The sequence below is a fragment of the Clinocottus analis genome, unplaced genomic scaffold (genome assembly GCF_023055335.1).
Source record: "Clinocottus analis isolate CAN_PGR_092001 unplaced genomic scaffold, fCliAna1.0.p SCAF_18, whole genome shotgun sequence".
Lineage (NCBI taxonomy): Eukaryota > Metazoa > Chordata > Actinopteri > Perciformes > Cottidae > Clinocottus > Clinocottus analis.
In genome coordinates, this window is record NW_027175909.1 from 15,390,672 (window position 1) to 15,417,470 (window position 26,799).

A 26,799-nucleotide genomic window follows, 5' to 3' on the forward strand; every position below is an offset into this window, starting at 1 on the left:
CTGCTTCAACAAAGAGCTTACTCTCAGTCAAGTAAACACGTCTTTTATTTTCACTTATTCACTATTTTAGTTTTAAATATTCACAGAAGACACAAGTTTACAGTTATCATTCAGAAAATACAGTGACGTGAACAGATTTACTATAAACCACGATCTAACAATTAATACCTAGTTTCTACACATGTTACATTTACTTCCAGTTTTCTGTCCCTATCCCAGTTGTGATTCCAGTGTCATGTTGTGACTGTATGAACAGATGGTTTCACTAAGGAGCTAACATGAGCTAACATGAAGCTAACGTAGAGCAAACATATGACTAACATAAAGCTAATGTAGAGCAAACACACAGCTAACATATGGCTAATGTAGAGCAAACATACAGCTAACATGAAGCTAATGTAGAGCAAAGATACAGCTAACATGAAGCTAACGTAGAGCAAACATACAGCTAACATGAAGCTAACGTAGAGCAAACACACAGCTAACATGAAGCTAACGTAGAGCAAACATACAGCTAACATGAAGCTAATGTAGAGTAAACATACGGCTAACATGAAGCTAACGTAGCAGTAAAATGAAGAGACATAAGTGAGAGCAGTTGTGTGACTTGATTGGTGATTGATGCATCAGAAGTGTTTTGTAAAATACTGATAATTAATAGTTCACAGGTATCACAGGAAGTCAATGAGAGAATGTCAGCAGGAGCGTCCAATCATATTATGAGGGTGGATAGAGGGGGTGGGAGGTGGAGGCTTCAGTTTTGGTCACAGTCTGTAGTTATTTATCATCAGTCATTAACACTATAGGCGGTTTGATTTTCTCCAAACCACGTTTCAAAAGTTCTCTTTTGGTTTGACCACCGTCCTGTCCATCACAAGGTTAGCTCCGCCCCCTTGCTGCTCCTATTGGTCACACTGAGAACAAAGTTTCTGGAAACCATCAAAAATGAAACTCGGTAAATGTTCTGTAGATGGTTCCATCTGGAGAACGGAGAAACCACAGTGTGTGATGTCACCACAGCCGTCAGCGGCGGGTCCATTTGATCAGAGTCTCCGGCGATCGATACAAGAAGATCAGTTTGGCGTAAAGCTCCTCCTCCAACTCCAGCTCACCCGTCTCTCTCACCTGGAACAGAGAACAACCAATCAGATCACAGCGGCCGACGCTGACGTACACGCGCGTCCGTAAAGTTCCACGGGACGTACCAGGAAGACGTCGGTGCAGAGCTTCAGGATGCGGTCGACGCACGGCAGCTCCTCGAACATGATGGAGTGACTGATGCCGCTGAAGAACTCACGCACGAACTTCCCGATCACCAGAACCACCGACGCATAAAGACCCATGATGCTGCAGGAGGAACGAGTAGGGTACTGAGAGTACTGCAGTGAATGCACATTATAGTAGTACTAGTAGTACAGGTACTGCAGTATAAATACGTTAAAGCAGTAATAGTACTACAGGTACCGCAGTACAAACATGCGATAGCAGTAATAGTACTACAGGTACTCTAATACTTGAAGCTCTTGATGTGTACCCGTATCCAGCAAGGAAGCCCAGACTCGGAGGACTGACTTTATCACTGAACACAAACAGCTGAAGCCCCGCCTCCCTCCTGTCACTCAGCGAAGCTCCGCCTCCAATGGGCACCAGGCTGGCTGCTGGTTGGTCAACGATCCACCAGTCTTGGATCTCTCGGCTCTGATTGGTCGACCGCTCAAGGGCCAGTAGGATGTCCTTGTAGCTGTCGTCTGAATGGTCCAGAGGAGAGTTGCAGTAAGCAGAGAGTAGTTTATAATCCCTGATATTATTTATATAATTATTTACATGAAAATAAACACCTGAGTAAAGCTGTTCGATGGGTTTGGAGTTGGAGTCGCTGGGAGCTCGAATGAAACATGGAAACACTTCATGTATGACGCTGAAATCACAAAAACACACTTCAACAACTCAACATCCCCCCTCCCCTTTGTATGACCCCGCCCCTCACATGTAGCTCCTCCCCTTTTTATAACTCCACACCTCACACATGGACCCGCCCCTTTGTATGACCCTGCCCTTACACGTGGCCCCGCCCCCAATACTCACACAGGAAGTGACCTCGTCCCGTTCAGCAGCTGGATCAGCTCCAGGCGGGTTTGGTCGTCCAGGTAGGTCACATGTTTACCTGACGCAAGCTCCGCCTTCGCCCCTAGACTCAGGTTCCTGTTAAAACGCAGTACACACACAGTACTACACACAGAACTACACACAGTACTAGAATGATTGAGTATTGATCAGAAGGTGAAGCTGACCTCTGAACAGTCCAGGACACAGTCAGGGGGAAGTGGTCCAGACTGAGCACCTGGCTCAGGTACCTCCTGCTGGGAGGGCTGATGGTCCACAGGGAGTTGCTGCTACCCTGCAGCTCGGCCACCGTCACGTCTTCATGACCGTACGCCTCCAGGAACTGCAAGGCACTCTGGGAAAAACAGCCACAGGGTTACCGGTTTCTGCAGGCGGTGTGTGACCCTCTACAGTACAACAGGTGTGACCCTCTACACAGTACTCACAGGTGTGTAGCTGTAGGAGCTGGTGAAGGACTCCAGGTCTTCCTCCGTCATGTCTCTGAGCTGATTCTGCTGCGCACTCATGGTGAAGATGGGCTGTGAACACAAGAGGCGATAGTTGTACTACGACAACAACGACGCTGAACACAGTCACCACAGCAACACCTGTGTGTTCCAGGTGTTTTTACCTGGAAGCCTCCCAGTGTGATGGTCAGAGACACGTCAATCGGTCGGTTGACGACTCCGGCGACGGACTTGATGAGCGACATGAAGAGCAGCGGAAACCAGACGATGCAGATCAGCAGCAGCACGATGAGCCCGCCCATCCCGTACTTCACCACGCGCTTCTTCTTCTGCCCGCGGGGCTGAGGGTACCTCTGTGTACAAGTACACACAAATATACACAAATATGAACACAGGCTTCCTCTGCCCGCGAGGCTGAGGGCACCTCTGTGTACAAGTACACACAAATATAAATGCCCACACAGAAAGACACAGACCTTCTCAGACTCCCTCCAGCACTTGAGGACGAAGCAGTGGGCGTAGACGTCCTCCACACAGATCCAGGAGGACAGGGACAGGGTGGTGTCGGTCCAGACCCAGTCCATCACCGCCCTCAGCTCCGTCAGGAAGGGGACCAGACGGAAGCTAAAGAACAGACAGACAGGTAGACAGACAGGTAAACGCTTGGCTAATAGTTTCCCCTTACTTCTTTACTTAGTGCTAAGCTAGACTAACAATTTACATCTACTTTTAGTGTTTGTGCTAGGCTAGGCTAACAGTTTCCTTGACCTCCAGTCTTTGTGCTAGGCTAACAGTGTCCTCGACCTCCAGTCTTTGTGCTAAGCTAGGCTAACTGACTCACCCCTGGAACAGGAAGAGGTTCAGGTAGTTGTAGCTCTTCGTCAGGAAGTTTCCCAGAACTCGTGTCGGGTATCCAGATCGAATCTGATAGGCCGACAGCCCGAAGTACACACACTTCACAAAGTACCAGAGCTGAGCCACCAGGTTCTGGTTGAACCGCCTGAGGACGGACAGACAGACAGAAAGACAGATCATACCAGACGAGTTGTGCATTATGTTAATGAGATAACCATATTATGTTAATGAGGCAACTATATTATGTTGATGAGGCAGCAGGTGAACTCACCTCTCAGTGACCGTCGGCAGGATGAAGAACATCCAGAAGTGAATCCCAAAAACCAAAATCACCTGGAAGACTAACTTCCCCAGAACGGTCTTCCTCAAATACAGAGCCCTGTCTATCACCATGGTACCTGCAGACAGGTAAGCAGACAGACAGATGGGCAGTGAGACAGGTAGACAATCAGACAGGCAGGTATGTAGACAGAGAGACAGGTAGACATACCAAACTGGATCAGAACCATCACCAGGAAGGCTTCAGGGACTTGGTCTTCTGAGAGGGAGGAAGTGATGTCAGCAGCCGCAGAGTGTTTCTGAGAAAATAACAATAACACAAAATACAAAACACATTAGAACAATGTAACAACATGATAGAACACAATAAACAATATAAAATAGAATGAAACACAATGAACAGAATGAAACAGTGAATCAAACTTCACCCCAAAGGCCCAGAAGCCGAACACGATGATGATGAAGTCGACGGTGTCGGCGAGGAACATGAGGACGTAAACATCGGTGACGGCGCTGTACTCTGGTTGGACGAGAGCTCTGAAGAAGTGAAGGACGGGGCGGTAGAGAGACATGCACCTGGTGGAGAGAGAGAGAGTTCACAGTGAGAACTAATTCACCTTTAATGTTAAATTCATGTTTCATGAAACACCTGGTTCATGTGTTCATATTGATCATAACTAGATGATCATAGTTGATCATCACTCCTTTCCCCTTGAATATAATGTATACAGTTTTATTTTTTCATATGTTAGAAGAACAGTTCATATCGATCATAGCTGGATGTTCATGTGTTCATATTGATCATAACTGGATGTTCATGTGTTCATATTGATCATAACTAGATGTTCTTACCGATCATAGCTGGATGTTCATGTGCTCATATTGATCATAACTGGATGTTCACGTGTTCATATAGATCATAACTAGATGTTCATGTGTTCATATCGATCACAGCTGGATGTTCATGTGTTCATATTTATCATAACTAGATGTTTATGTTTTCATATTGATCATAACAAGAGGTTTATGTGTTCATATTGATCAGAACTAGATGTTCTTATCGATCATAGCTGGATGTTCATGTGTTCATATTGATCATAACTGGATGTTCACGTGTTCATATAGATCATAACTAGATGTTCATGTGTTCATATCGATCATAGCTGGATGTTCATGTGTTCATATTTATCATAACTAGATGTGTATGTTTTCATATTGATCATAACAAGAGGTTTATGTGTTCATATTGATCAGAACTAGATGTTCTTATCGATCATAGCTGGATGTTCATGTGTTCATATTTATCATAACTAGATGTTTATGTTTTCATATTGATCATAACAAGAGGTTTATGTGTTCATATTGATCAGAACTAGATGTGCATATGTTCATATCGATCATAGCTGGATGTTCATGTGTTCATGTTTATCATAACTGGACGTTCATGTGTTCATATTGATCATAACTAGATGTTCATGTGTTCAAATTACTCATAGCTGGATGTTAATGTGTTCATATAGATCATAGCTGGATGTTCATCTGTTCAAATTACTCATAACTGGATGTTCATGTGTTTATATTGATCATAACTAGACGTTCATGTGTTCATAACTGGGTGAACTGCGTCGTGGTACCTGCTGGCCGAGGACTTCTTGGCTCTGATGGAAAGCTCCTTGAGTTTCTCCAGCAGCAGGTCCAGCCTGCCGGGCTGCAGCGCTCTGGAGCTCACGCTGCCTGCAGACACTGCAGAGGGCAACAGCAGTAGTATGTACCTGGTAGGTTTGTGAGTGCACAACTACCAGGTATATACTACTAACAGTACTCGTCACACATGTATTAGTACACAGCAAATTTGTAACAGGTAGGTACCCAATATGAAGGAATAACTTATCCTGTCGGTTGATTGGTTGAAACCTCTGAAGCGAAAGAACTATCTAGACCCTGATCCTGGTTCTATCAGGACCCTGGTTCTGGTTTTACCTGGGCCCTGGGATTTGTGATTTTGGGCTCTACAAAATGAATTGAGTGGGGTGCGTGAGGTCCTACCTGCAGGAGAGCGCAGCTGGGTGGAGCTGGAGGTCGTCCTCCTCCGGCCTCGGCGCCGCAGGGTCCCGGTGAACTCGGTGAGATCGGCGGAGGCGTCCTGAGTGTCCTGGTGGTGGACGCCGTCATTCTCCGTGGAGACAGTTTGGTCCCACAGTCCGTGGCACTGGGGAAGAATGAAGCTATAATGTAGAGCTTCTCACCTTGCGAGTGACTAAGGTTCTACATGTAGAGCTTCTCACCTTGAGGGAGGCTCTGTGGTAGAACAAAGCCAGCAGCTGCAGGAGGTCATACAGGACGTAGCCTTCCTTCTTCTCCACTCCCAGGATGTTTGGGGGGTGGAACGGTTTGGAGCGATCCACCTCCAGCTTCTGGTTGAATGGAAAGAAACCGAACTGGAAGAAATACTTGATGACGATGGTGACCTGAGGACGGAGACAGGTAGACAGGACTGTGAAAACATCGACCTGACGACTGATTGAATGTTGTTTAAATCGGGTGGAGCGGCGGCGGCGGCAGAAGGGAACCTCGGTGTAGATGATGGCCGTCATCCAGAAGGTCTTGCTGGGCCGAGGGACGGACAGCGTCGCCCACAGGAACACCAGAACAGGAAGTACCAACGTCAGACAGCTGGCAGACACCATGTGGTTCAGCACGATGACCAGGTAACACACCGTCTCCGACCTGACAGAGGGACGTGTTAGCAACGGCGGAGGGCTATAGGTATACTGCACAACCCTAGACCGGAGCTCACCTGGCCGCCAGGATGTTGTAGAGGGCGTAGCACATCTGGAGCAGCTGGTGCTGGTTCCCGTAGAAGCGGTCCGACGCCTCCAGCTCCTCGTCGTAGAAAGTCCTGAAAGCCAGGAGTGAAGCGGAGTGTGGAGCTGCAGCGGGTCAAGGGTTGGAGGATCTCAGTGACTCACCTGTGACTCACCTGCTTCTCAGCAGCTCGCTGGCCGTCAGCTCCTGAGCGCAAGACGACGCGGCTGCTGCGGCCGCCGCCGCCGCCGCCGGACAGGAAGTGGAGGTTGAGTCGGACAGGAAGTCACTCCGCTCCCCCGGAGTCTGAGCCGGACAGCTCCTGAAACCACCACCACCAGCCTCCACCTCGTGCTCCTCCTCCTGGTGCAGGTCCAGCCCCAAAGCCAGGCTGTAGGAGGGGGGGAGGAGGGGGAGGAAGGAGGGGGAGGGGCTGGTGGGAGGCGGCTCAGATTCTTCAGCTCTGTTCAAACAGACGCAGAGAGACAATCAGGAGGAAGCGTCAACTGGAACGAGAACCTCCCGTTGCTCCTCCGGGAGGACCCACCTCAGTTCTTCCTCTGAAGACGGGACTCGCTCCATCCTGGTCAGTTTGGGTCGCCATCTTTGGCTGGTTTTAGTCACCAGGCATTCTGGGTAATCTTCCACTGCCGGGTCACCTTCTGCTGCTCCTCTCTCCGGTTCGACTCCTGAGGATGGAGCCTCTGCTGCTGCTGGTTCACCTGGGCCATCTGCTCCAGGTTCACAATTGCCAACTGCTCCTGGTTCACCTGGGCCAGGTCCTGGTTCTGCCCCTGGTTCACCTGGGCCATCTGCTCCAGGTACTGGTTCAAGTGGAGATCCTCGCGATAGGGATCCTTGTTCTGGTCTATCTGGATTGTTCTCTGGTTTCTCATCTGGCTCTTCATCTAGATCAGGAATCCCTGCATCTTCTTCTTCCTCTCTTCTTGTCTCTGCTAAGGCCTGCCGCTCGGCCTCCTGGGTACCGTAGTTCAGGCCGGACTCTCTGGAGGCGTTCATCATCTGTTCTTGGTAGTAAACGTGGATTGCCTCTCTCGTTGGAACATTACCCTGAAAATAAAAAAAATAAATAAACACGAGTCCGCCATCTTTGTTGTAGTCCCGACACTGACAGCTCTTGTAGTCCTGGATGCGTACCTGCTTGGCCTGCTGCGTCAGCATGCAGCGCTCAATGCGGAGGACGGTGGAGATGTCGATGTGCTCCTGACACAGGTCGCTCAGCCAGGCGGTCAACGAGTCCAGCATAGCCGACAGCAGAACCCAGCAGAACCGCAACGTGCTGGAGAACCGACGCAGAACCGTGTCTGAAACACAGAGGTCTGTTTGAACTACAACAGAGACGAGTGACAGAGTGGCGCCTCTTCCCTCACGAAGGATCTTTGCTTGAATATGACGATGACCTCCTACCTGGTCCCTCCTCTTTCTCCTCCTCCTCCTCTCCGTCCTCCTCCGCGTCCTCCGTCACTTCTATTCCTCCAGCTGCAGGAGAAGTGGAGTTAGTATCTCCTCCTTGTGTAGCATGGACCTACAGGAAGTTGTGTAGCATGGACCTACAGGAAGTTGTGTAGCATGGTTAAGCTCAGAGGCTCCTATGTCTTCATCCTCCGAGTCTTGACTCTACAAACTACTGTCCTGAGCTCAATAGTTTCTCCTCACATCCTCTCTTCTCCTCCTCACATCCTCTCTCCTCCTCCTCACCTCTTCTCTTCTCCTCCTCACATCCTCTCTTCTCCTCCTCACCTCTTCTCTTCTCCTCCTCACCTCCTCTCTTCTCCTCCGTCCTGCTCTTGCGATCAGAGGAGTTCTTCTTCCAGAGCTTCTCGTGGTTGTTGCGAGCTCTCATCGCTGTTCTGGAGTCAGTTATCCAGGCGTGATACACAAACTGAGAGAGAGACAGGAAGAGAGAGACAGACAGACAGGAAGAGAGAGACAGACAGACAGGAAGAGAGAGACAGACAGGCAGCATCTTTTCATGACTCTTTCTCATCACTTTGTTTAAATTCCGATTTTCATGAGACTCACCTGGAAGGCTGATTTCTCAGGTAGCTCTTCCTCCTTCTCTTCCTCCTTCTTCTTCTCCTCCTCTTCCTCCTCCTCCTCGCTGTCCGTCTCAAACAGGTAGTAGTCGCCGCTCCGCACCACTGCAGGCAGACAGACGGGTCAGGCAGACAGACGGGTCAAGCAGACAGATGGTTACAGAATCACTCTGACGGGTGAGAGCGATGATGTCAGAGGCCAGGTGACTCACTGGAGGCGTGGTTTACCCAGGGTCTCCACCACTTCTTCTGGCTCCGCCCCTTCCTGTTCTCTTGATCTACAGACAGACAGACAGACAGACAGACAGACAGACAGACAGGTCAGCGCATCCTGTGACTGACAGCTGTTACCGTGACAGCGGGTGTCTGTTGACGGACCTTCGGTATGGAAGCTGTCTTGGGTCAAACTCAACATTTTCTCTTTTCCTCTTCTGAACTTTTTCTGTCGAGATTTGATTCTCTCCATCCTGAAGGACACAAGAGACAGGAAGTGGACAAGAGACAGGAAGTGGACAAGAGACAGGGAGAGGTTCACAGATCAGTCCGGTCCATCAACACCTGATCCAGGATTAGACCGATCTGGTTTTGTCTCTGACTCGTCTCAGTGTTTGTCTCTGACTCGTCAGCGTGTCTTACTGTCTCTTCAGAAGGTCCATGGACGTCTTTTCCACTTCGAGTCTCGCTCTCACAGCTTTCACTGTGGATGCCTCAAAGAGCTCCGCCCCCCTGCAACACACACACACACACACACACACACACACACACACACACACACACACATTAACATCATGTGACTCGATGTGTGCGTGTGTTAATGTGTCTTTGTACATTTTTAGATTGTGCACCTGGAGGCCAGCAGTTGTGTATTTTGAAGGTTGAGGACAACACACAGGAAGTAGTGACTCCTGAAGACTCTCCTCTGAAGCAACAGGAAACAGAAACAGACGCCGTCCCAGATGATGCCCGCCTCGTCACTCGGCAGCTCACACTGCTTACTGCTCTGCTGCTTCGCTGCAGGACGTGATGCGCAGACAGACAGGCAGACAGACAGACAGACAGGTAAAGATGGTGTACCGTGCTGTTTCACAGAGTCGTCGGTTATCTTTACAAACCATTCGTAGAAAGAACCTGTACAGCTGTAGGGTTTTAAGAACGGTAACATGCAGATAGCGAAGGCAGACTAACACTCAGAGGACAGACAGGCTGGAGGGACAGACAGGCAGTAGACAGACAGACGGATGACTTACGTTTGGTGTATCCTTTGATGGTGCAGGCCAGACTGAAGAGCTGAATGAGCCAACAGTGATTCAACACCAACGACTTGATGAACCCACAGGCCAGGATCTGCCCACAGACAGACAGAGAGACAGACAGAGAGACAGACAGACAGGTGGAGACAGGAAGACAGTTAAAGTTTGTGACCACGTACTTTCACAAATATCAACATGATGATGCATCTTACCGATAAAATGTTCTTCATGGTGATAACGAACACGTTGTAGCCAATCAGACAATCCCAATACACCAGGATGGATTTGACTGGTTTCAGCAGCAAGTCTCCGCCCACCAACAGGAAGTAGAAACAAGCCACCAGGTAACCCATACAGAAGATACTGATCCTGGAACAGGAAGTAGAAACAATCCACCAGGTAACCCATACAGAAGATACTGATCCTGGAACAGGAAGTAGAAACAATCCACCAGGTAACCCATACAGAAGATACTGATCCTGGAACAGGAAGTAGAAACAATCCACCAGGTAACCCATACAGAAGATACTGATCCTGGAACAGGAAGTAGAAACAATCCACCAGGTAACCCATACAGATGATACTAATCCTGGAACAGGAAGTAGAAACAAGCCACCAGGTAACCCATACAGAAGATACTAATCCTGGAATATCATTAATATGGAATGTGATGTTTTATTCCCATTTATTTCCTGAATTTAAAAGTCTTGTGTTGAATCCCAGATTGTGTGGAGTACAAACGTGAGATTATGAGTTTCATCCATAAACTCTCATGTCTGCTCGTGTCCTTTAGAGGCCTTGGAGACAGGTTCCTTGTCGTAACTTTAGTTAGGTGTGGCTCCGCCAACTCACCTGGTCGTCCCAGTGATGAAGATGATGGTGAGGACGAACCAGAACATGTAGCTGAAGATGATCAGCTTCATCATGTCCAGGTAAGACCTGCACAGCATGAAGTCCGGTCCCGTGTTGAGACGGAGTCGCCTGATTGGATCGGAGACCTGTCTGTCATTCTCGTCCAGCTCACAGTTGTCTCCTGCGAGGATCTGAACCGACGGCTGGAGCTCCTCCTCAAACACCTGCAGCTGCAAAGAGGCTCCGAGGAGGAGCAGGAAGTCATCTGAAAGATCAGGAAACAAGTGATGAAGAGGAGGAGCAGGAAGTCCTTATTGTTTTTCTCAGAAAGTTAAATGTCTCTTTATGCGTTTTGTACTGAGGAAGTTACAACTAAATGCTATGTTATCAGATTGTGATGATGATGATGCTCTTACAGAGGAGGAAGATTGGGTTTGGTGGTGTCAGGTGATCAGGGAGGAAGAGCCACTTCACCACATTGGAGTCCATGTTGAAGGACGGAGGTCTCCAGGGATAATCTGTGAATACAACAAGCATTTTTAGAATGTTTAGTAAAAAAGCTTTTAGCCTAGCTTAGCATAAAGACTATAAACATAAGGAAGACTTAGCCAAGCATAGCATAACAACTAGAGGCAGAAGGAGGCTTTTAGCCTAGGTTAGCGTGACTAGAAGAAGGCGGAAGCTTTTAGCCTAGCTTAGCATAACCAGCTCAGGATCGGTCGTACCTTTACAAGTGGCGGGTGGGAACCCGATGCACAGCAGGTACTGGAAACACAACAGCCCCGACAGGAAGTAGCAGTACTTGGGCCACACGGAGGCGATGTGCTTCCTGCCACGCTTTGATAGGACGCTTATGAGACCGAAGGCGTGGCCTACAGCGAACAGATCCATCCGCTGACCAATCACGTTCACGGCCAACAGGAAACAGGTCTGAGGAAGAGCGTGGGAATGTTTGTCAACTGGAAGACGATCACTTATTGCTAACCTCAGTGCGTGTCTCACCTCCAGGCCGAACTTGTAGAAGAAGTAGTTGAGGAAGTACTTAATGCAGCTTAGCACGCTGTTGTCCAGGTGACACCTGGTGATGTCATGAAAGAGCGTTCTCGTAGGGGGCGGGACTTCATTACGGCGAAGACGGTAGAGCTCCTGGTGTCTGTATACCGTCACCTCGAAGGCTAACAGCGCTAACATCATCAGGTTATACTGTAGAGACAGGTTAGCATGATGCTAGTTATTAGAGCTAACATCATCAGGTTATACTGTAGAGACAGACTACCTTGATGCTAGTTACCAGAGCTAACATCATCAGGTTATACTGTAGAGACAGACTACCTTGATGCTAGTTACCAGAGCTAACATCATCAGGTTATACTGCAGAGACAGACTACCTTGATGCTAGTTACCAGAGCTAACATCATCAGGTTATACTGTAGAGACAGGTTAGCATGATGCTAGTTATCAGAGCTAACATGATGCTAAGCTATAAGAACTAACATGATGCTAAGCTATGAGACTCGTGTCTTCACTCCTCACCCTCAGGTAGTCGAGCAGTTTTCCGTCCGTCTTCCGAAGCCCCACCCACTGGGCGGGGTCAACTGGACCAGAGTACAAAACAGAGCCGGACAGGTCGGTACTGGAGTTACCTGGCTACAGAGAGACAGACAGGTATGATACCGTTACAGACAAAGATACTGGTGGGGAGAGGGACATGTCTTCAAGACAGACAGACAGACAGGTGTCTGGTTGGTTGAGACAGACAGTTACCATGGTGCAGTTGGAGGCGTATCTGACGGGCTGGACGATGTTGAGTTGGTACAACATCTTGCAGACTGCCACCACACAGGTCCACACCGTGCAGACTCCTGACAGCAGGGGGCGCCACGCCCTGCAGGGCAGAGCCACGCCCACACACAGCACGAACAGCAGGTTAAACACACACACCTGCAAAGAGACAGACAGGTTACACAACACACCTGCAGAGAGACAGACAGACGGATCATCGGACGGATGCTGACCTCCTTCACAGAGATCCAGATGATGTAGGAGGAGACGATCTTGACTATGTGGAGTTCCAGGAGCCACCAGAGGAGGTGCTGCAGGCGCTGCAAGGAGAGGAGGAGGCGCAGGAACAAAACGGAGAGACGCTCCACCACCAGCCTCCAGGAGACCAGCACTGAGGAAGAAAGACCATGAGTCTATTTCTAGTGATGAGGAAGAGGAGGATGCAGATGCAGTTACCTTTAATGTGGTCGGACAGGGTTTCCCTCTCAAACACGCAGGGGTATTCCTTCTCCTCCTCTTCCTCCTTCTCCTCTTTTATCCATTTCTCTTCTGTCACCGGCTCCCTCTCCCGTTGTCCCGCGCTCTTCTCGGCCTCCAGGGGGAGCTGAGGAGCGCCGCACAGCGACAGGTCCACCAGGCTGCCGTCGGAGTGGACCAACCTGCAGACGCACCGCAGGTGAGGAGCAGCGGGGCAAGTGCACCTCCTTTCGGTATGTCAGGGGGCGGAGCCACCGCCAGCTCTCATCAGAGAATGGAGTTGTGCGTTACCTGGTGATGGTGCTGTTGTGTGTGTCCACCACAGTCTTCAGGTCGGTCAACTGCAGGAACGGCTGGTGGAAGTAATGCAGGTGTACAATGCACACCTGCAGAACCAGGTGAAGAGTCAGCTTCCACATCACATTTAACACGATGGTTCTGTAGAAACGTGTGAAACAAAAAAAGTACCAAAAGGAACGCAGCAGGGATGAAGATCCTGGTGAAGAGAACCGGAACGGAGAACTTCTCCAAGCCAACATCCTCCAACCTGGACAGACACATCAGAGACAGAAGAGACAGTGAGTACCTGTGTGTATCTCTGTGTGTACTCATTGTGTATCTTCAAGTACCTGTGTGTACTTGTTTGTATCTTTAAGTACCTGTGTGTACTTAATCCAGTGTAGTAGCTCCAGGTGTGGAGGGACGAGGGGAACTGGAAGGTGTAGACCAGGATGAGAACCAGCATGGAGTAAACCACCACCGCTACCCAGAAGCCCCTGAGCATGGCACGCCAACGCTCGTAGTTCAACTACAGAGAGAAAGACAGGTAGAGGCGGTGGGCTACTTACCTGTAGCGCACCTCCTCTACTCAAGCACAGGACTGGACCATTTGAAGTAGTATATTAGCAGTAGGTACACACAGTCGTAGAACTTGGAGTACTTGCAGTATTACATGTAATAGTACTTGCAGTAGTACCTCGTAGTAGTACTTGCGGTAGTGCCTGTAGTAGTACTTGCAATAGTACCTGACTTGCAGTAGTACCTGTAGTAGTACTGGCAGTAGTACCTGGTGGTAGTACTTGCAGTAGTACCTGTAGTAGTACTTGCGGTAGTACCTGGTAGTAGTACTTGTGGTAGTACCTGGTAGTAGTACTTGCAGTAGTAGCTGGTAGTAGTACTTGCAGTATTACCTGGTAGTAGTACTTGCAGTAGTACCTGACTTGCAGTAGTACCTGGTGGTAGTACTTGCGGTACCTGTAGTAGTACTGGCAGTAGTACCTGTAGTTGTACTGGCCCTAGTACCTGTAGTCGTACTTGCAATAGTACCTGGTAGTAGTACTTGCGGTACATGTAGTAGTACCTGTAGTAGTACTTGCAGTAGTACCTGTAGCAGTGCTGGCAGTAGTACTTGTAGTAGTTGTCGCAGTACATGTAGTAGTACTTGCGGTACCTGTAGTAGTACTGGCAGTAGTACCTGTAGTTGTACTGGCCCTAGTACCTGTAGTCGTACTTGCAATAGTACCTGGTAGTAGTACTTGCGGTACATGTAGTAGTACCTGTAGTAGTACTTGCAGTAGTACCTGTAGCAGTGCTGGCAGTAGTACTTGTAGTAGTTGTCGCAGTACATGTAGTAGTACTTGCGGTACCTGTAGTAGTACTGGCAGTAGTACCTGGTACAGGGCGACGCAGCAGAGGAACATCACCATGTAGATGACCTTGTAGAGGACGATCTTTCCTTCAAAACTAACGAAGAAGAACATCGTCCCACAGATGTAGATCCAGTATTTAACGAACATCCTGGTAACCACAGCAACAAGAGCTTCCATCTTAACTCCTCCCCCTTCTGTCTGCAGGAGCAGCACCTCCTCATAGGACACCTCCTCCTTCTCCTCCTGCTGCTGCTCCTCTGGCAGACATAAAACAACAGCGTCAGACAGACCGGTGAGCAGAGCGACAGGCTGGTCAGTGAGACGGGTGTCTTACCCTCCGTGTGGACGGAGATGTCAGACAGCTGTGTGTCTGCCTGTCTGTCCTCCTGTCTGTCTCTCTGCTCCGTTAGCGCCTGACGCAGCAGCAGCCAGAAGGTCAACAGACACAGCAGCTGCAACGCAACACAGTCCATTTAACGCTAGTGGTAGTAGTAGTAGTAGTAGTAGTAGTAGTACCAGTAGTAGCAGTAGTAGTACTAGTAGTAGTAGTAGCACTAGTTGTAGCACTACTAGTAGTAGCAGTAGTTGTAGCACTAGTAGTAGTAGTAGTAGTAGCACTAGTAGTAGTAGTAGGAGTAGCACTAGTAGTAGCACTCGTGGTAGCACTAGTAGTAGCACTATTAGTAGTACTAGTAGCACTAGTAGTAGCACTATTAGTAGTACTAGTAGCACTAGTAGTAGCACTAGTAGTAGTACTAGTAGCACTAGTGGTAGCACTAGTAGTAGTAGGATCAGCAGCACCACCAGCAGCACCAGCAGCACCAGCAGCAGCCGCACCAGCACCAGCAGCACCAGCACTAGCAGCAGCAGCAGCAGCAGCACCACCACCACCAGCAGCAGTACCAGCAGCACCAGCAGTACCAGCAGCAGCAGCAGCAGCAGCAGCAGCAGCAGTACCTTGGAGGCCAGCTCCCTGCAGGGGTCCTCCTTCCTGGGGAACAGGCCGGGCACTTCCTGGACGGAGGGGAAGCTGTAGACGTACTGCAGGACGACCAGCAGGTTGCCGTAGGCGACAAGCCAGGGCGATGACATCAGCGTGTAGCGGCGGCGCTCGCGCATCATCCAGAGGACGCACGACCACAGCAGCAGCACGCATGTCAGCCATGACACGTAGGTGATGGGCCACGCCATCATGGCCATCAGAGCACACAGGTAGCTCTGCTTCAGCAGGAAGCTGAACGCCAGGGAGGCGGCGCTGACTCCCTCCTCCTCTTCCTCTGTCCTCTTCCTCTCCTCCTCATCTTCCTCCCATCCATCTCCTTCAAACACACACGTCTCCAATGTGTCTGCAGCGTCAAACACAGAACACACCTGTACCTGTCTGTCCAATGACATCACGGTCTAACACACCTGTACCTGTCTATCCTATGACATCATGATCTAACAGGTATACTGAACAGGTATACTGCGTTTCAACCCAGAAACTCACCTGATTGGCTCAAGGAGTAGTGAGGCGTGGAGGAAACATCCAATCCAAGGGCTGTGCTCTGGGTGGGCGGGGCCAAAGAGTCAGAGGGACTGTCATTGGTGGAGGACACCTGGAGACAGACGGCTGTTAGACTACAAACTGTAATGTGGTTCTGGATGAAAACCTCTGAATAATAAGCATATTAAAGGATAAGGATGATACTTGGTGTATTAATAATGAAGATAAGCATGATATTACGTCTCTGCTCTGGTCGTGAGATCTCCTCCACAGCTCTCTGCGTCTCTCCGCTGTGATGTCACCACTGACATCATCGCTGAGGTTGCTGGTGGCGGTGATGATGTCACAGCTCACACTGGCCGCCGACTCCGCCCTCTCTACGCCCCACCACCCGACACCGTCGATCAGCTGCGGAAACATGTGTATTAATGTAGATTTGTGTCTTTTTTACCCGAGCAAATTTCTTGTTTGTAAGTAAATTATCTCCAAATCTTTGCCCTCAATTAAAAAGAATTGCTCTTTAAAAAAAAAACGCTCTAAAAAAAAAAACGCTCTCCAAAAATATTTGTTTAAAAAAACTTGCTCTAAAAAAAACGCTCCAAAAAAGAATTTGCTCCAAAAAAATTTACTCTCCAAAAAAAAAATTTGCTCTCAAAAAAAAAAATTCCTCTAAAAATAAAAAGCAATTAAAAAAATGCTTTCAAAACTAAAAAAAAAAAAAGTTTTTTTTTTTTTTGAACAGTTTTTTTGGAGAGAAATTTTTTTGGAGTGTTTTTTTTTGGCATTTATTTTTAGAGGAATTTTTTTTTTGAGAGCAAATTTTTTTTTTGAGAGTAAATTTTTTTGGAGCAAATTCTTTTTTGGAGCGTTTTTTTTAGAGCAAGTTTTTTTAAACAAATATTTTTGGAGAGTGTTTTTTTGGGGGAGCAAAGATTTGGAGATAATTTACTTACAAACAATACATTTGTTGGGTAAAAAAGACACAAATCTACCTTCATAATTTATGACTTTTATGTGAGAGTGTGAGTTAATAATGTTAGAAAAAGGGGAGGGGCCTATAACGTCACATCACCTGGTTCCTCCACAGAGAGGCCACTGTGTTGTAGAGCAGCAGCAGCATCAGAGGACTGCAGAAGTGGAACCAGCTGAGCTCAGAGTTCACTTGCAGCCTCCAGGGGGCAGCGCAGTCCACGGAGACCAGCGGCAGCAGGCCCAGCACACTGCAGGAGACAATCAACAGGTGCAGAGATCAATCAATCGGTCCAGAGATCAATCGATCAATAGGTCCAGAGATGGAGGTGTGTTACCTGGTGGAGGTGCGGTTTGGAGGCCACGCCTCCTGCAGGGAGGGCAGCTGGTAACAGTAAAGGAGCAGGAAATGGGATGAGGAGTAGAGCAGCGACGTCACAGACACACACCTGAAGAGGAGGGGCGGGACATGACCTGACCACGCCCACCAGGTGCACAACACCTGGAAACAGAGGAGGTAGGGGAGAGAAGAGAGAGAGGGGAACATGATACCTGGAGAGGAGGAGGAGGAAGAGGGGAGGAAGAGAAGAGGATGAAGAGGAAGAGGGGAGAAGTCAAGCTGCTGGTCTGACTATCAGGACCAGTTTGATGGGTTCTACTGGTCACCATAAAGTTCTATACTGGGCTCTACTGGTAATCTTAAAGTTCTCTACTGGGTTCTATTGGTTACCTTAAAGTTCTTGACTGGGTTCTACTGGTTACCTTAAAGTTCTCGACTGGGTTCTACTGGTTATCTTAAAGTTCTCTACTGGGTTCTACTGGTTACCTGTGAGTCCCAGGAGGACCGTCAGCAGGACTTTTCCTCCAGTGGTTGTCATGTTTCCCATCATCTTCCTGGTTTTACACATCAGTATCTCCAGTTCAACCAGAACCCTGTTTCTGTTGCTTTCCTCCTCCTCCTCCTCCTCTTCCTCCTCTTCTTCCTCCTCCTCTTCCTCCTGTCCAAGCACAGAGTCCTCCTCAAACATCAGCTCCTCCTGCGTCTCCTCCTCCTGCTGAGGCTGAAACAGTGACATTATTATGGAAAGCATCAGATCATCGTTTAATGAAACCAAACACAAAGTCATGCGTCTTCTTCTTCTTCTTCTTCTTCTTCTTCTTCTTCTTCTTCGTCTTCTTCTTCTTCTTCTTCTTCTTCTTCTTCTAGAAAACATCCCCTTTGAGTCTCTTTCAGAGGACGTGAACTTTCAGCTCAACGCTTGACGTATTTCTACTGTTTAAATACCCATCTGTCCTCCTCTTCCTCATCGTCATCGTCAGAGGAAGAGGAGGACCCGATGGTCTGGTTTCATGTTAACAAACAGACTCCGACAGTTCAGCTAATAAACTGAACCTGAAACCTAATCATTATTATAGGCTGTGTGTGTGTGTGTGTGTGTGTGTGTGTGTGTGTGTGTGTGTGTGTGTGTGTGTGTGTGTGTGTGTGTGTGCGTGTGTGTGTAATGTAGTCACATAATGAGGTTACATTTAATAAATAGCTTACTGAGTTACACACTAATTGACAGGAAACCTTGTTAAGAAACAAGAGGAGATGACTTAACCAGGTTACACCGACTTCATTAGTGCGTGTGTGTGTGTGTGTGTTACCTGCGTATGTGTGTCTGCATTCAGTCTTCCAATCAACCTCCAGGTCAGCAGACCAACAACCAGCACGCCAACATCTGGAAACACCTGTCTCACTACCGACCCCGCATCACTTCCTGTCAGACTGACAGATAGGCAGACAGACAGTTTGTTAGTCACACAGTGAGTTATTAATAAAGGAACATACGTATAAAATATAAAACAATTCACAACAAATTGATTTATTTATGTACTTATTTACATAAATAAATATTTATATTTATATAAATATAAAAATGCATCAGACCTGGTTTAGACACTTCAGTCTAATGTCCCCACAGAGACAGAAATACAGGGATGTGTGTGTGTGTGTTTGCAGAGCCATAAAGTCCAGACAGAGAGACGACTGTCTGACCTCCCACACACACACACACACACACACACACACAAACACACACACGCACACACACACACACACACACACACACACACACACACACACACACACACACACACACACACACACACACACACACACACACACACACACATATAATACACTACATTAGATGAACTAGGACAGTTTAAAATCATAATAATGCACTATGTGCCTGAGTCGCCCTTATTTACGGTTCTTCTTCCTGTTTCTCTTCTTTTCTGACGCCGCCATTCCATCTTCCACAAGGGGGCGTGGCCTCTGCAGGCCAGATGCTTTAGGGGACGCCATCTTTGATCCTCACTACTATACATGCACTACAAAGTCCTGTCTCTCTACCTGTCTGTCTGTCTGTCTGTCTGTCTCACACAGATGGACACATGAGGTCTTTCTTACCTGACCAGGCCGACCTGAGCGAGAGTCTTCTGCCACGACGTACCTGCAGACAGACGGGTCATCGTTACGGAGAGACAGACAGACAGACAGACAGACAGACAGAGAGACAGGCAGACAGAGAGACAGACAGACAGACAGACAGACAGACAGGTCCTCACAGTTGTTGTCTGGCTGCAGGGAGCTGGTCAGCTGGAAGAAGGACTGCAGCAACAGGAAGAGGAAGCTGGAGACACAGACAGCTGCCACACAGCGGCCTAGGAGACAAGGAGACAAGGAGACATGTCAGCTAGGAGACAAGGACACGAGTTAAGGAAGCCCGCTTCTCATGTCCTCAGCACTCAGGACGTCCTGAGGACACAACTGGAGGCGCTGCAGGATATTTACATTAAGGAGACGAGGAGACGAGGAGACATCACATCTGTTTCCTCAGGAACATCCTTCAGGAAACAGTCACTTCCTGTGTGTGTGTGTGTGTGTGTGTGTGTGTGTGTGTGTGTGTGTGTGTGTGTGTGTGTGTGTGTGTGTGTGTGTGTGTGTGTGTGAGAGAGAGTGTCTTACAGCAGATATGACATTATCAGTAGATAACATGTAGTGAAGATGTCAATAATAGTCTCTATGAAGAAAATATATAAGTATCAATATTATAGTGTTGATCAGTATTGATCAGTATTGATCAGCAGTGGTACCTGAGGACGGGGACGGTTCTGGCAGCAGTGGCAGCAGCAGCAGCAGGAGCACGTAGACCAGAGAGAATCCATTAAACCTCAACACACAAGCTGTGGACACAATCACCACGTCATCAATACCAGATCAATCACAACCACCACGTCATCAATACCAGATCAATCACAACCACCACTTCATCGGTCATCATCCCCAAATGAGTCAGTGAGGAGGTCATGGGCTCCATCAGCTGTTCTCCATGTTGAGAGAACTTCCTCCTGATGTGTTCTTGTGTATTTCACACACACATATATATATATATATATATATATATATATATATATATATATATATATATATATATATATATATATATATATATATGTGTGTGTGTGTGTGTGTGTGTACACATGTACATGAGATTAAAGGACCTTTACATGTTCTATGATCAAAGCGTCTCTGTAGATCTTAAATGTGTTAATAAAGTTGTTCAGTTTGAAGATAGAAGAATGTTTTCCTCACATACACACTATTTACAGTGTGTGCGCGTGTTTGTGTGAGCGTGTGTGTGTGTGTGTGTGTGTGTGTGTGTGTGTGTGTGTGTGCAGACAGGAAGAGCGCGCCCCCCATTTAAATTCCCCTCCCCCAACAACACACACAAATTGGTCCCACTTTCTCAGGTAACAACATCTGGCTGTGTGTGTTGACACATTGCCTTCTCTCACACACGCACACACACACACACACACACACACACACACACACACACACACACACACACACACACACACCTCCCCCTCTCTGGAATGTGGGACCGTTTTAAAGGGAAATTCCACCTCAAAACTGGATGTGCGGCTCCACATGGATCTGTCATCAGTTCAAGAGCAGCTAGCTCAATGCTAATCGGCCCATGTTGTGGAATGAGAAGCGCTAAGCTAACCAGAAGTGAGCGTGAGGACATCAAGAGTGAAGACAGGAAACCAGACGTTGTTTGATGTGACATCACTGAATGAATATGAGCCTTTACTCAGGAGCTTGTGCTAAAGAGCTAACGCTTCAATAGATGCTAATTAATACCTGCAGACATTACTCAGGGCTAACATATACGTAAAACTCAGGGAAACTAGTATTAATACCTGCAGACACTACTGAGGGTAAATATAGTGAATACCTGCAGACAATACTCAGGGTAAATTATAGTGAATACCTGCAGACAATACTCAGGGTAAATTATAGTGAATACCTGCAGACAATACTCAGGGTAAATTATAGTGAATACCTGCAGACAATACTCAGGGTAAATTATAGTGAATACCTGCAGACAATACTCAGGGGGGTAAATTATATTGCATTCCTGCAGACGCTAATCAGGGTAAACTATGGTGAACGCCTGCAGACACTACTCAGGGTAAATTATGGAGAATTAACTGCAGACACTATTCTGGGCTGTGAAAACAATATGTTTACTTTCTTCTCATATATTCGATAATCAAACATATTGATCACATTCTCTAAACAGGAAGTAGTCTTACTGTAACAGAGTATGAGTACAGCGTAGTATTAGTACTCATACTGTAACAGAGTATGAGTACAGCGTGGTATTAGTACTTTTACTGTAACAAAGTATTAGTACTGCATGGTATTAGTACTCTTACTGTAACAGAGTATTAGTACAGCGTAGGTATTAGTACTTGTGATCCAGAAACAACTTGAACTTGATCTTACCTGCAGTCAGGATGAGGGGCAGCAGAACCCTGAGCACCAGGCCTGCAGGCAGCGCTGAGGGCATCCTGGCGCCTTGCCCAGTCCACGTCTGTGCTTCAGCGGGCTGTCACAGCTCCCGCTGCCCGACGGAGGGGCTGCGCGGCCGGCGGAGCGCGGCGACACACCCCGGTGCCATCCTCCGGGACTCACAGACAGACTGACTGACTGAGAGGCAGACAGACAGGTAGGAGAGAGACAGACAGGTAGGAGAGAGACAGACAGGTAGGAGAGAGACAGACGGATGCTGGATGTCTCACTGCCAGTTTAGGATCGAACCTTCTCTGCCTCGCTGTCTCTCTGTCTCTCTCTCTTGCCTGCCTGTCTGCAGGCTGAAGGTTTGAATCTCCAGTAGAAGTTAAAGAACCCTGAACAACTTCTTCTTCTTCTTCTTCTTCTTCTTCTTCTTCTTCTTCTTCTTCTTCTTCTTCTTCTTCTTCTTCTTCTTCTTCTTCTTCTTCTTCAGCAGCAGCAAATAAAGAACTTCTTCTCCTGGGATCTCTTGTTCTCTTCCTCTTTTTTTCTCGTCTTCTATATTCTTCGTTTTTTCTCTTCTTCTACATTCTTCTCTTTTTCTCTTCTTCTTCTATATTCTTCTCTTTTTCTCTTCTTCTATATTCTTCTCTTTTTTCTCTTCTTCTTCTATATTCTTCTCTTTTTTCTCTTCTTCTATGTTCTTCTCTTCTTCTTCTATATTCTTCTCTTCTTCTTCTATATTCTTCTCTTCTCTTTTTCTTCTATATTCTTCTCCACTGAAAAACACGCCAACGCTCGTAAACGGACGCTATAGGAGCTCACAGGCCCCGCCCACCAGCAGACGGACAGCTGCCTCGACCAATCAGGATGAGGATTAAAGCACTTTGAAGGGAAAAGGGAGCCAATCAAACAACAATGAGATCAAATATCATGAATGAAGACTTATTGTGTTTATTAGGAGATCAATAAAGTTTATTTTGAATGGTCTATTATATTTATTATTCCATATCTGATAAAAGTATATATATATATATATATATATATATATATATATATATATATATATATATATATATATATATATATATATATATACATGCAAAATGGGAACTATATATATATATATTTATATATATATATATATATATATATATATATATATATATATATATATATATATATATATATATATATATAGTTCCTATTTTACACACAAATACAATATGTTTACACAAGACCACATGTTTTTCAACTGGACGATTTAAAATAGTGTTAATATTCCCTTGGATGAACCATTGGAGTTACACGTGTTCATGATGATGAAGGTTGTTGAGAGGACGTCTGCACACACACACACACACACACACACACACACACACTCAGTGTACATTTGTGTCTTTATTTTGGTCGCCAGTGAACAGTAACTGTTCAATCAGTTACTGGCATCATCTCAGATATTAAGATTTACAAACAAATTCAAACACTCTGTAACATTTGTTGTCGTTCCATTGATTTGGACCCTCAAAGTTGGTGTGCACACAGTGTTCGTTTCCATTGTTGTCCGGCTGGCCCGCGTACCAGTCTCGATAGTCCACCATGGAGCCGTCAGTCCACAGCCAGGTTCCTGCTTTGAGCGTGTCGCTGAGGCCGATCCAGGTGAAGCCCATGGTGATGTCGTGGCTGCGGATCAGGGCGTTGACGAAGCGCTGCTCCGGCAGGCTGTGGATGGAGGCCAGGTGTGCTCTCATGGACACGCAGTGGATCTCTGCGTCCGCCCAGGTCATCCGGTTGCTGACGTACTTGTAGCAGTGGTTGTTGAAGCTGGTCCAGAAAGCGGGACAGTTGCCTTGCAGTTGCGTCGCCTCACCAGAAGGAGCCGCGGCTCCCAGAGCCAGACCAGACAGGAAGAGAAGCAGCATGGCGAGGTGCACAGGATGAGGGCCGTGGTGTTGGGGTTGATCTGCAGAGACACAGGCTGCTTGCTTTATACGCCCCACAGAAGGTGTTCCTGCTGTTGGCGCGTTATTATTGGTCAGCTAAACTTGGAAAACACTTCCAGTAAAAGCATAAAAGTCATCAGAGTGTTTCCCAATACTGTACTTTAGAGTCATTGAATGCCAGAATGTGTGCTGTTACGCGTTGTTCAAATATAATGCGACCGTCACATGGTGGTCAAGGACTGGACCCGAATGTTGGTGCCAGTGAAACGAGTGACCGACTGTGTTGCATTAAACTAAAACAATTCCTTAAAGTAGAAGTGGTCATGTTGCTTGATATCAGGTGCATTATTCATATTGTTTCATTAAAGTTCTTGTAACGTGACCCTGTGTGTCTTCATCATAGTAAACATGAACGTCTGTCTCTGGCTCATTTTTTTTTCTAGTTTGGTTTTCTTCATTTTTGGATTCAGACAAAAACTAAAATCAGAGTGAATCAGTGAATCATTTATTTTTTTTCTTCATATTTTCGTCTTTGGTTTCAAACAGAAAACTAAGACACATATTGACCCATTTCTGTTTTTTGGAATGAACCAGAAAACAAAGGAACCAGAAGGAAGAGAGAAAGAAAGGTGACCTGAGATTAAAAAACGTTAATTAAAATAAAAATCAAATGTTTGACCAAAATTCTTTAATATCCATATTTTTCAGTTTGAGCTAAAAAAATATTAACGTTTAAAAATTAAACTAAATAAATCTATGTTTGCTGGTGCATAACAATGTAACAATGTAACAGTGTAACAATAATATAGCCAATAGTATTCTAACAATAATAATATTACTATTAATAGTGTTAATAATGATGCTGATAGTATTCTAACAAGTTCAGAGACATGAAAATATATATTTAGGTTCCTTGTCGACAGAACAGCATTACCCACAATCCCCTGCACCAGCGAGAGAACGACCAACCAATTATCAATGAAAGCCTAAACATGAGGATGATGTCACGACAAGGGGCGGGGCCAGGTGAAAACCAATCAGAGCAGCTCGTACTGCCGCAGGTGCATCCTCTGGATGATGTCACGACAGTCGTTGAAGACGCGGCGGATGTTCTCCGTGTCGATGGCGCAGGTGAAGTGAGGATAACAATAATGCTTCCCATCGCCACTCGCTGTGCTGATCCTCTAGAGGGAGAGACGGGTGAGACGGGTCAGAGAGAGAGACACACACACACACACACACACACACACACACACACACACACACACACACACACACACACACACACACACACACACCACACACATATATATCAAGCGGCAGTGGAGGACGGCCACCAGCAGAGGGAGACAAACGTGTCAGATTCAGTTCATTCTGCTCTAAACACTACAAGTCCCATAAACCTTTGCAGGGGCCCATGACATCTGTAAACCCGCCCCTAGCTTGTGATTGACAGATGTGAGAGGGGGTGGGGGGGTTAATCTGTGTGGGCGGGGCCTGTGAGTGAGTAAAACCTCTAATCCATCAACAACAGACGGGACGAGAAACAGAGAGACAGACATCTTTTAACGGACCTTCATCTTCATCCTCTTCTTCATCCTCTTCATCCCTGAGACATCTGAACACCTGCACAGGTAAAACACAGGTTCATTTAACAGTGTGTAGTTCTTTCAATTCTTTCCTCCATCACCTCCATCCTCTTCATCCTATCCCTAACCATCCTGATTCTCTTCATCCTCCTCTTCATGACCATCCTCTTCATCATCATCCTCCTCCTCTTCCTCACCATCTTCTTCATCCTCAGCCTCAACATCCTCCTCTTCCTCACCATCCTCTTCATCATTATCCTCACCATCCTCATCCTCTGTTGAGTTCTTTACTTTTAGAACGTGATGATGTTATGCAGCAGTACTTTAAATACTGCAGTACTTCATAATACACACAGAGTTCAGGTCTGGGTTCATTCACAGTTTCTTCTTCCTCACTTTCTGTTGGCTTCCTTCACTTCTTGTTGGCTTCCTTCACTTCCTGTCTCCAAATAATTGGTGAGTAAAAACACATCAGCTGCCAGTCAAAGTAATAATAATACTCAATTGTACCACTCAACAAATAGCATATATATATTAATACATGTACTATATGTAATAGTATTCTGAATGTGTGTTTTCTACCTGTGTTTGTAAACAAATTAAGTAAAGTAAAATACATAAAGTAAAATTGTATTTACCTGTACTGGTCCCAGTGAACATGTCGTACTAATACAACCAGTACTACCTTGCCTGTATTATTATACTTTATCACAATGTATGAGTACATAATGTAATAGTACACATAAACAATCACAGATAAATTAAGTACCAGTAAAACCGCGCAGCGGAGCCGTGACGTCACGACGCACGTTACGTCGTGACGTCACGGCTCCACCGCCCGCGGAGAGAGAGATGACGTAATCAGAAGAAGCGTCTGTTCACGGGAGGAAGAGGGCGAGCGTCCTGCGCGAGGACAGGTAACTATGTTTATTACAGAGGAAGAAGAGGAGGAAGAAGAGGACGAGGAGGAAGAGGACGAACGACCACTGATAGAAGCGACTATCATTTTATTATTAGAAAGAAAAAGAGAAAGAGAGAGAGAGGGAGAGAGAGGGAGAGAGAGAGAGAGAGAGAGCGTCATTTCTGCCTCATCACACTGCAGCTCAGTGTGTGTGTGTGTGTGCGTGTGTGTGTGTGTGTGTGTGTGTTGCAGAGGGGTGTTTCCTGCTGCAGGACGACAAAGACTCAAACACACCCAACTGGAAACTACTCTAGTCTCGCTCTCTTTAGATATATATATATATATATATATATATATATATATATATATATATATATATATATATATATATATATATATATATATATATATATATATATATATATATGTATATTTACACACACGGTATATATATATATATATATATATATATATATATATATA

At 46.6% G+C, this 26,799-nt stretch overlaps 3 protein-coding genes across 14 annotated transcripts in view; 1 reads left to right on the forward strand and 2 right to left on the reverse strand.

Annotated features, from left to right (window-relative positions):
- Positions 1–65: 65 nt before the first annotated feature.
- Positions 66–21,938, reverse strand: LOC137788540 (piezo-type mechanosensitive ion channel component 2-like). Its single transcript, XM_068581391.1, has 54 exons — positions 21,875–21,938; positions 20,173–20,262; positions 19,645–19,740; positions 19,487–19,529; positions 18,679–18,799; positions 17,858–18,092; positions 17,370–17,583; positions 17,135–17,282; positions 16,303–16,470; positions 16,066–16,174; positions 15,534–15,922; positions 14,911–15,028; positions 14,598–14,833; positions 13,587–13,735; positions 13,396–13,474; positions 13,219–13,313; positions 12,907–13,109; positions 12,684–12,841; positions 12,433–12,609; positions 12,202–12,315; positions 11,671–11,871; positions 11,394–11,598; positions 11,085–11,186; positions 10,669–10,933; positions 10,029–10,185; positions 9,814–9,910; positions 9,412–9,577; positions 9,203–9,292; positions 8,945–9,033; positions 8,779–8,844; positions 8,553–8,671; positions 8,292–8,412; positions 7,938–8,009; positions 7,668–7,834; positions 7,057–7,580; positions 6,685–6,972; positions 6,502–6,603; positions 6,275–6,431; positions 5,990–6,172; positions 5,751–5,913; positions 5,339–5,447; positions 4,133–4,280; positions 3,916–4,003; positions 3,697–3,823; positions 3,412–3,570; positions 3,047–3,194; positions 2,735–2,923; positions 2,550–2,642; positions 2,292–2,458; positions 2,086–2,202; positions 1,839–1,918; positions 1,535–1,748; positions 1,206–1,347; positions 66–1,125 (listed from the first exon to the last, which is right to left on the reverse strand). The coding sequence occupies exons 1-54, from the start codon at positions 21,936–21,938 to the stop codon at positions 1,024–1,026; spliced, it is 8,223 nt and encodes a 2,740-aa protein (XP_068437492.1). The 3' UTR covers positions 66–1,023.
- Positions 21,939–23,271: 1,333 nt separating this feature from the next.
- LOC137788533 (alpha-N-acetylgalactosamine-specific lectin-like) lies at positions 23,272–23,836 on the reverse strand. Its single transcript, XM_068581383.1, has one exon. The coding sequence runs from the start codon at positions 23,803–23,805 to the stop codon at positions 23,344–23,346; it is 462 nt and encodes a 153-aa protein (XP_068437484.1). The 5' UTR covers positions 23,806–23,836; the 3' UTR covers positions 23,272–23,343.
- Positions 23,837–24,934: 1,098 nt separating this feature from the next.
- Positions 24,935–26,799, forward strand: part of LOC137788489 (protein 4.1-like) — a 16,247-nt gene continuing 14,382 nt past the window's right edge. For 10 of the 12 annotated variants that reach the window (XR_011077749.1, XR_011077751.1, XR_011077750.1 and 7 more), the window contains exon 1: positions 24,935–25,026. Coding sequence is in view for 2 of the 12 variants with exons in the window: in XM_068581318.1 (XP_068437419.1) it covers positions 24,978–25,026 (49 nt within the window). In the remaining 10 variants the exon portion in view is untranslated. Of the gene's footprint in view, positions 25,027–26,249; positions 26,333–26,799 lie in introns of those variants that run through there. The other 2 variants (XR_011077753.1, XR_011077752.1) reach the window with 2 other exon arrangements.

Coding starts and splice junctions, on each gene's coding strand:
- LOC137788540 (XM_068581391.1), bottom strand. CDS start 21,938: ATGCCCTCAGCGCTGCCTGCAGGCCTGGTGCTCAGGGTTCTGCTGCCC. Junction 11,872..12,201: donor AACTGCTCGACTACCTGAGG/GTGAGGAGTGAA, acceptor CTGTCTCTACAG/TATAACCTGATGATGTTAGC. Junction 9,911..10,028: donor CCATGAAGAACATTTTATCG/GTAAGATGCATC, acceptor GTCTGTGGGCAG/ATCCTGGCCTGTGGGTTCAT.
- LOC137788533 (XM_068581383.1), bottom strand. CDS start 23,805: ATGCTGCTTCTCTTCCTGTCTGGTCTGGCTCTGGGAGCCGCGGCTCCT.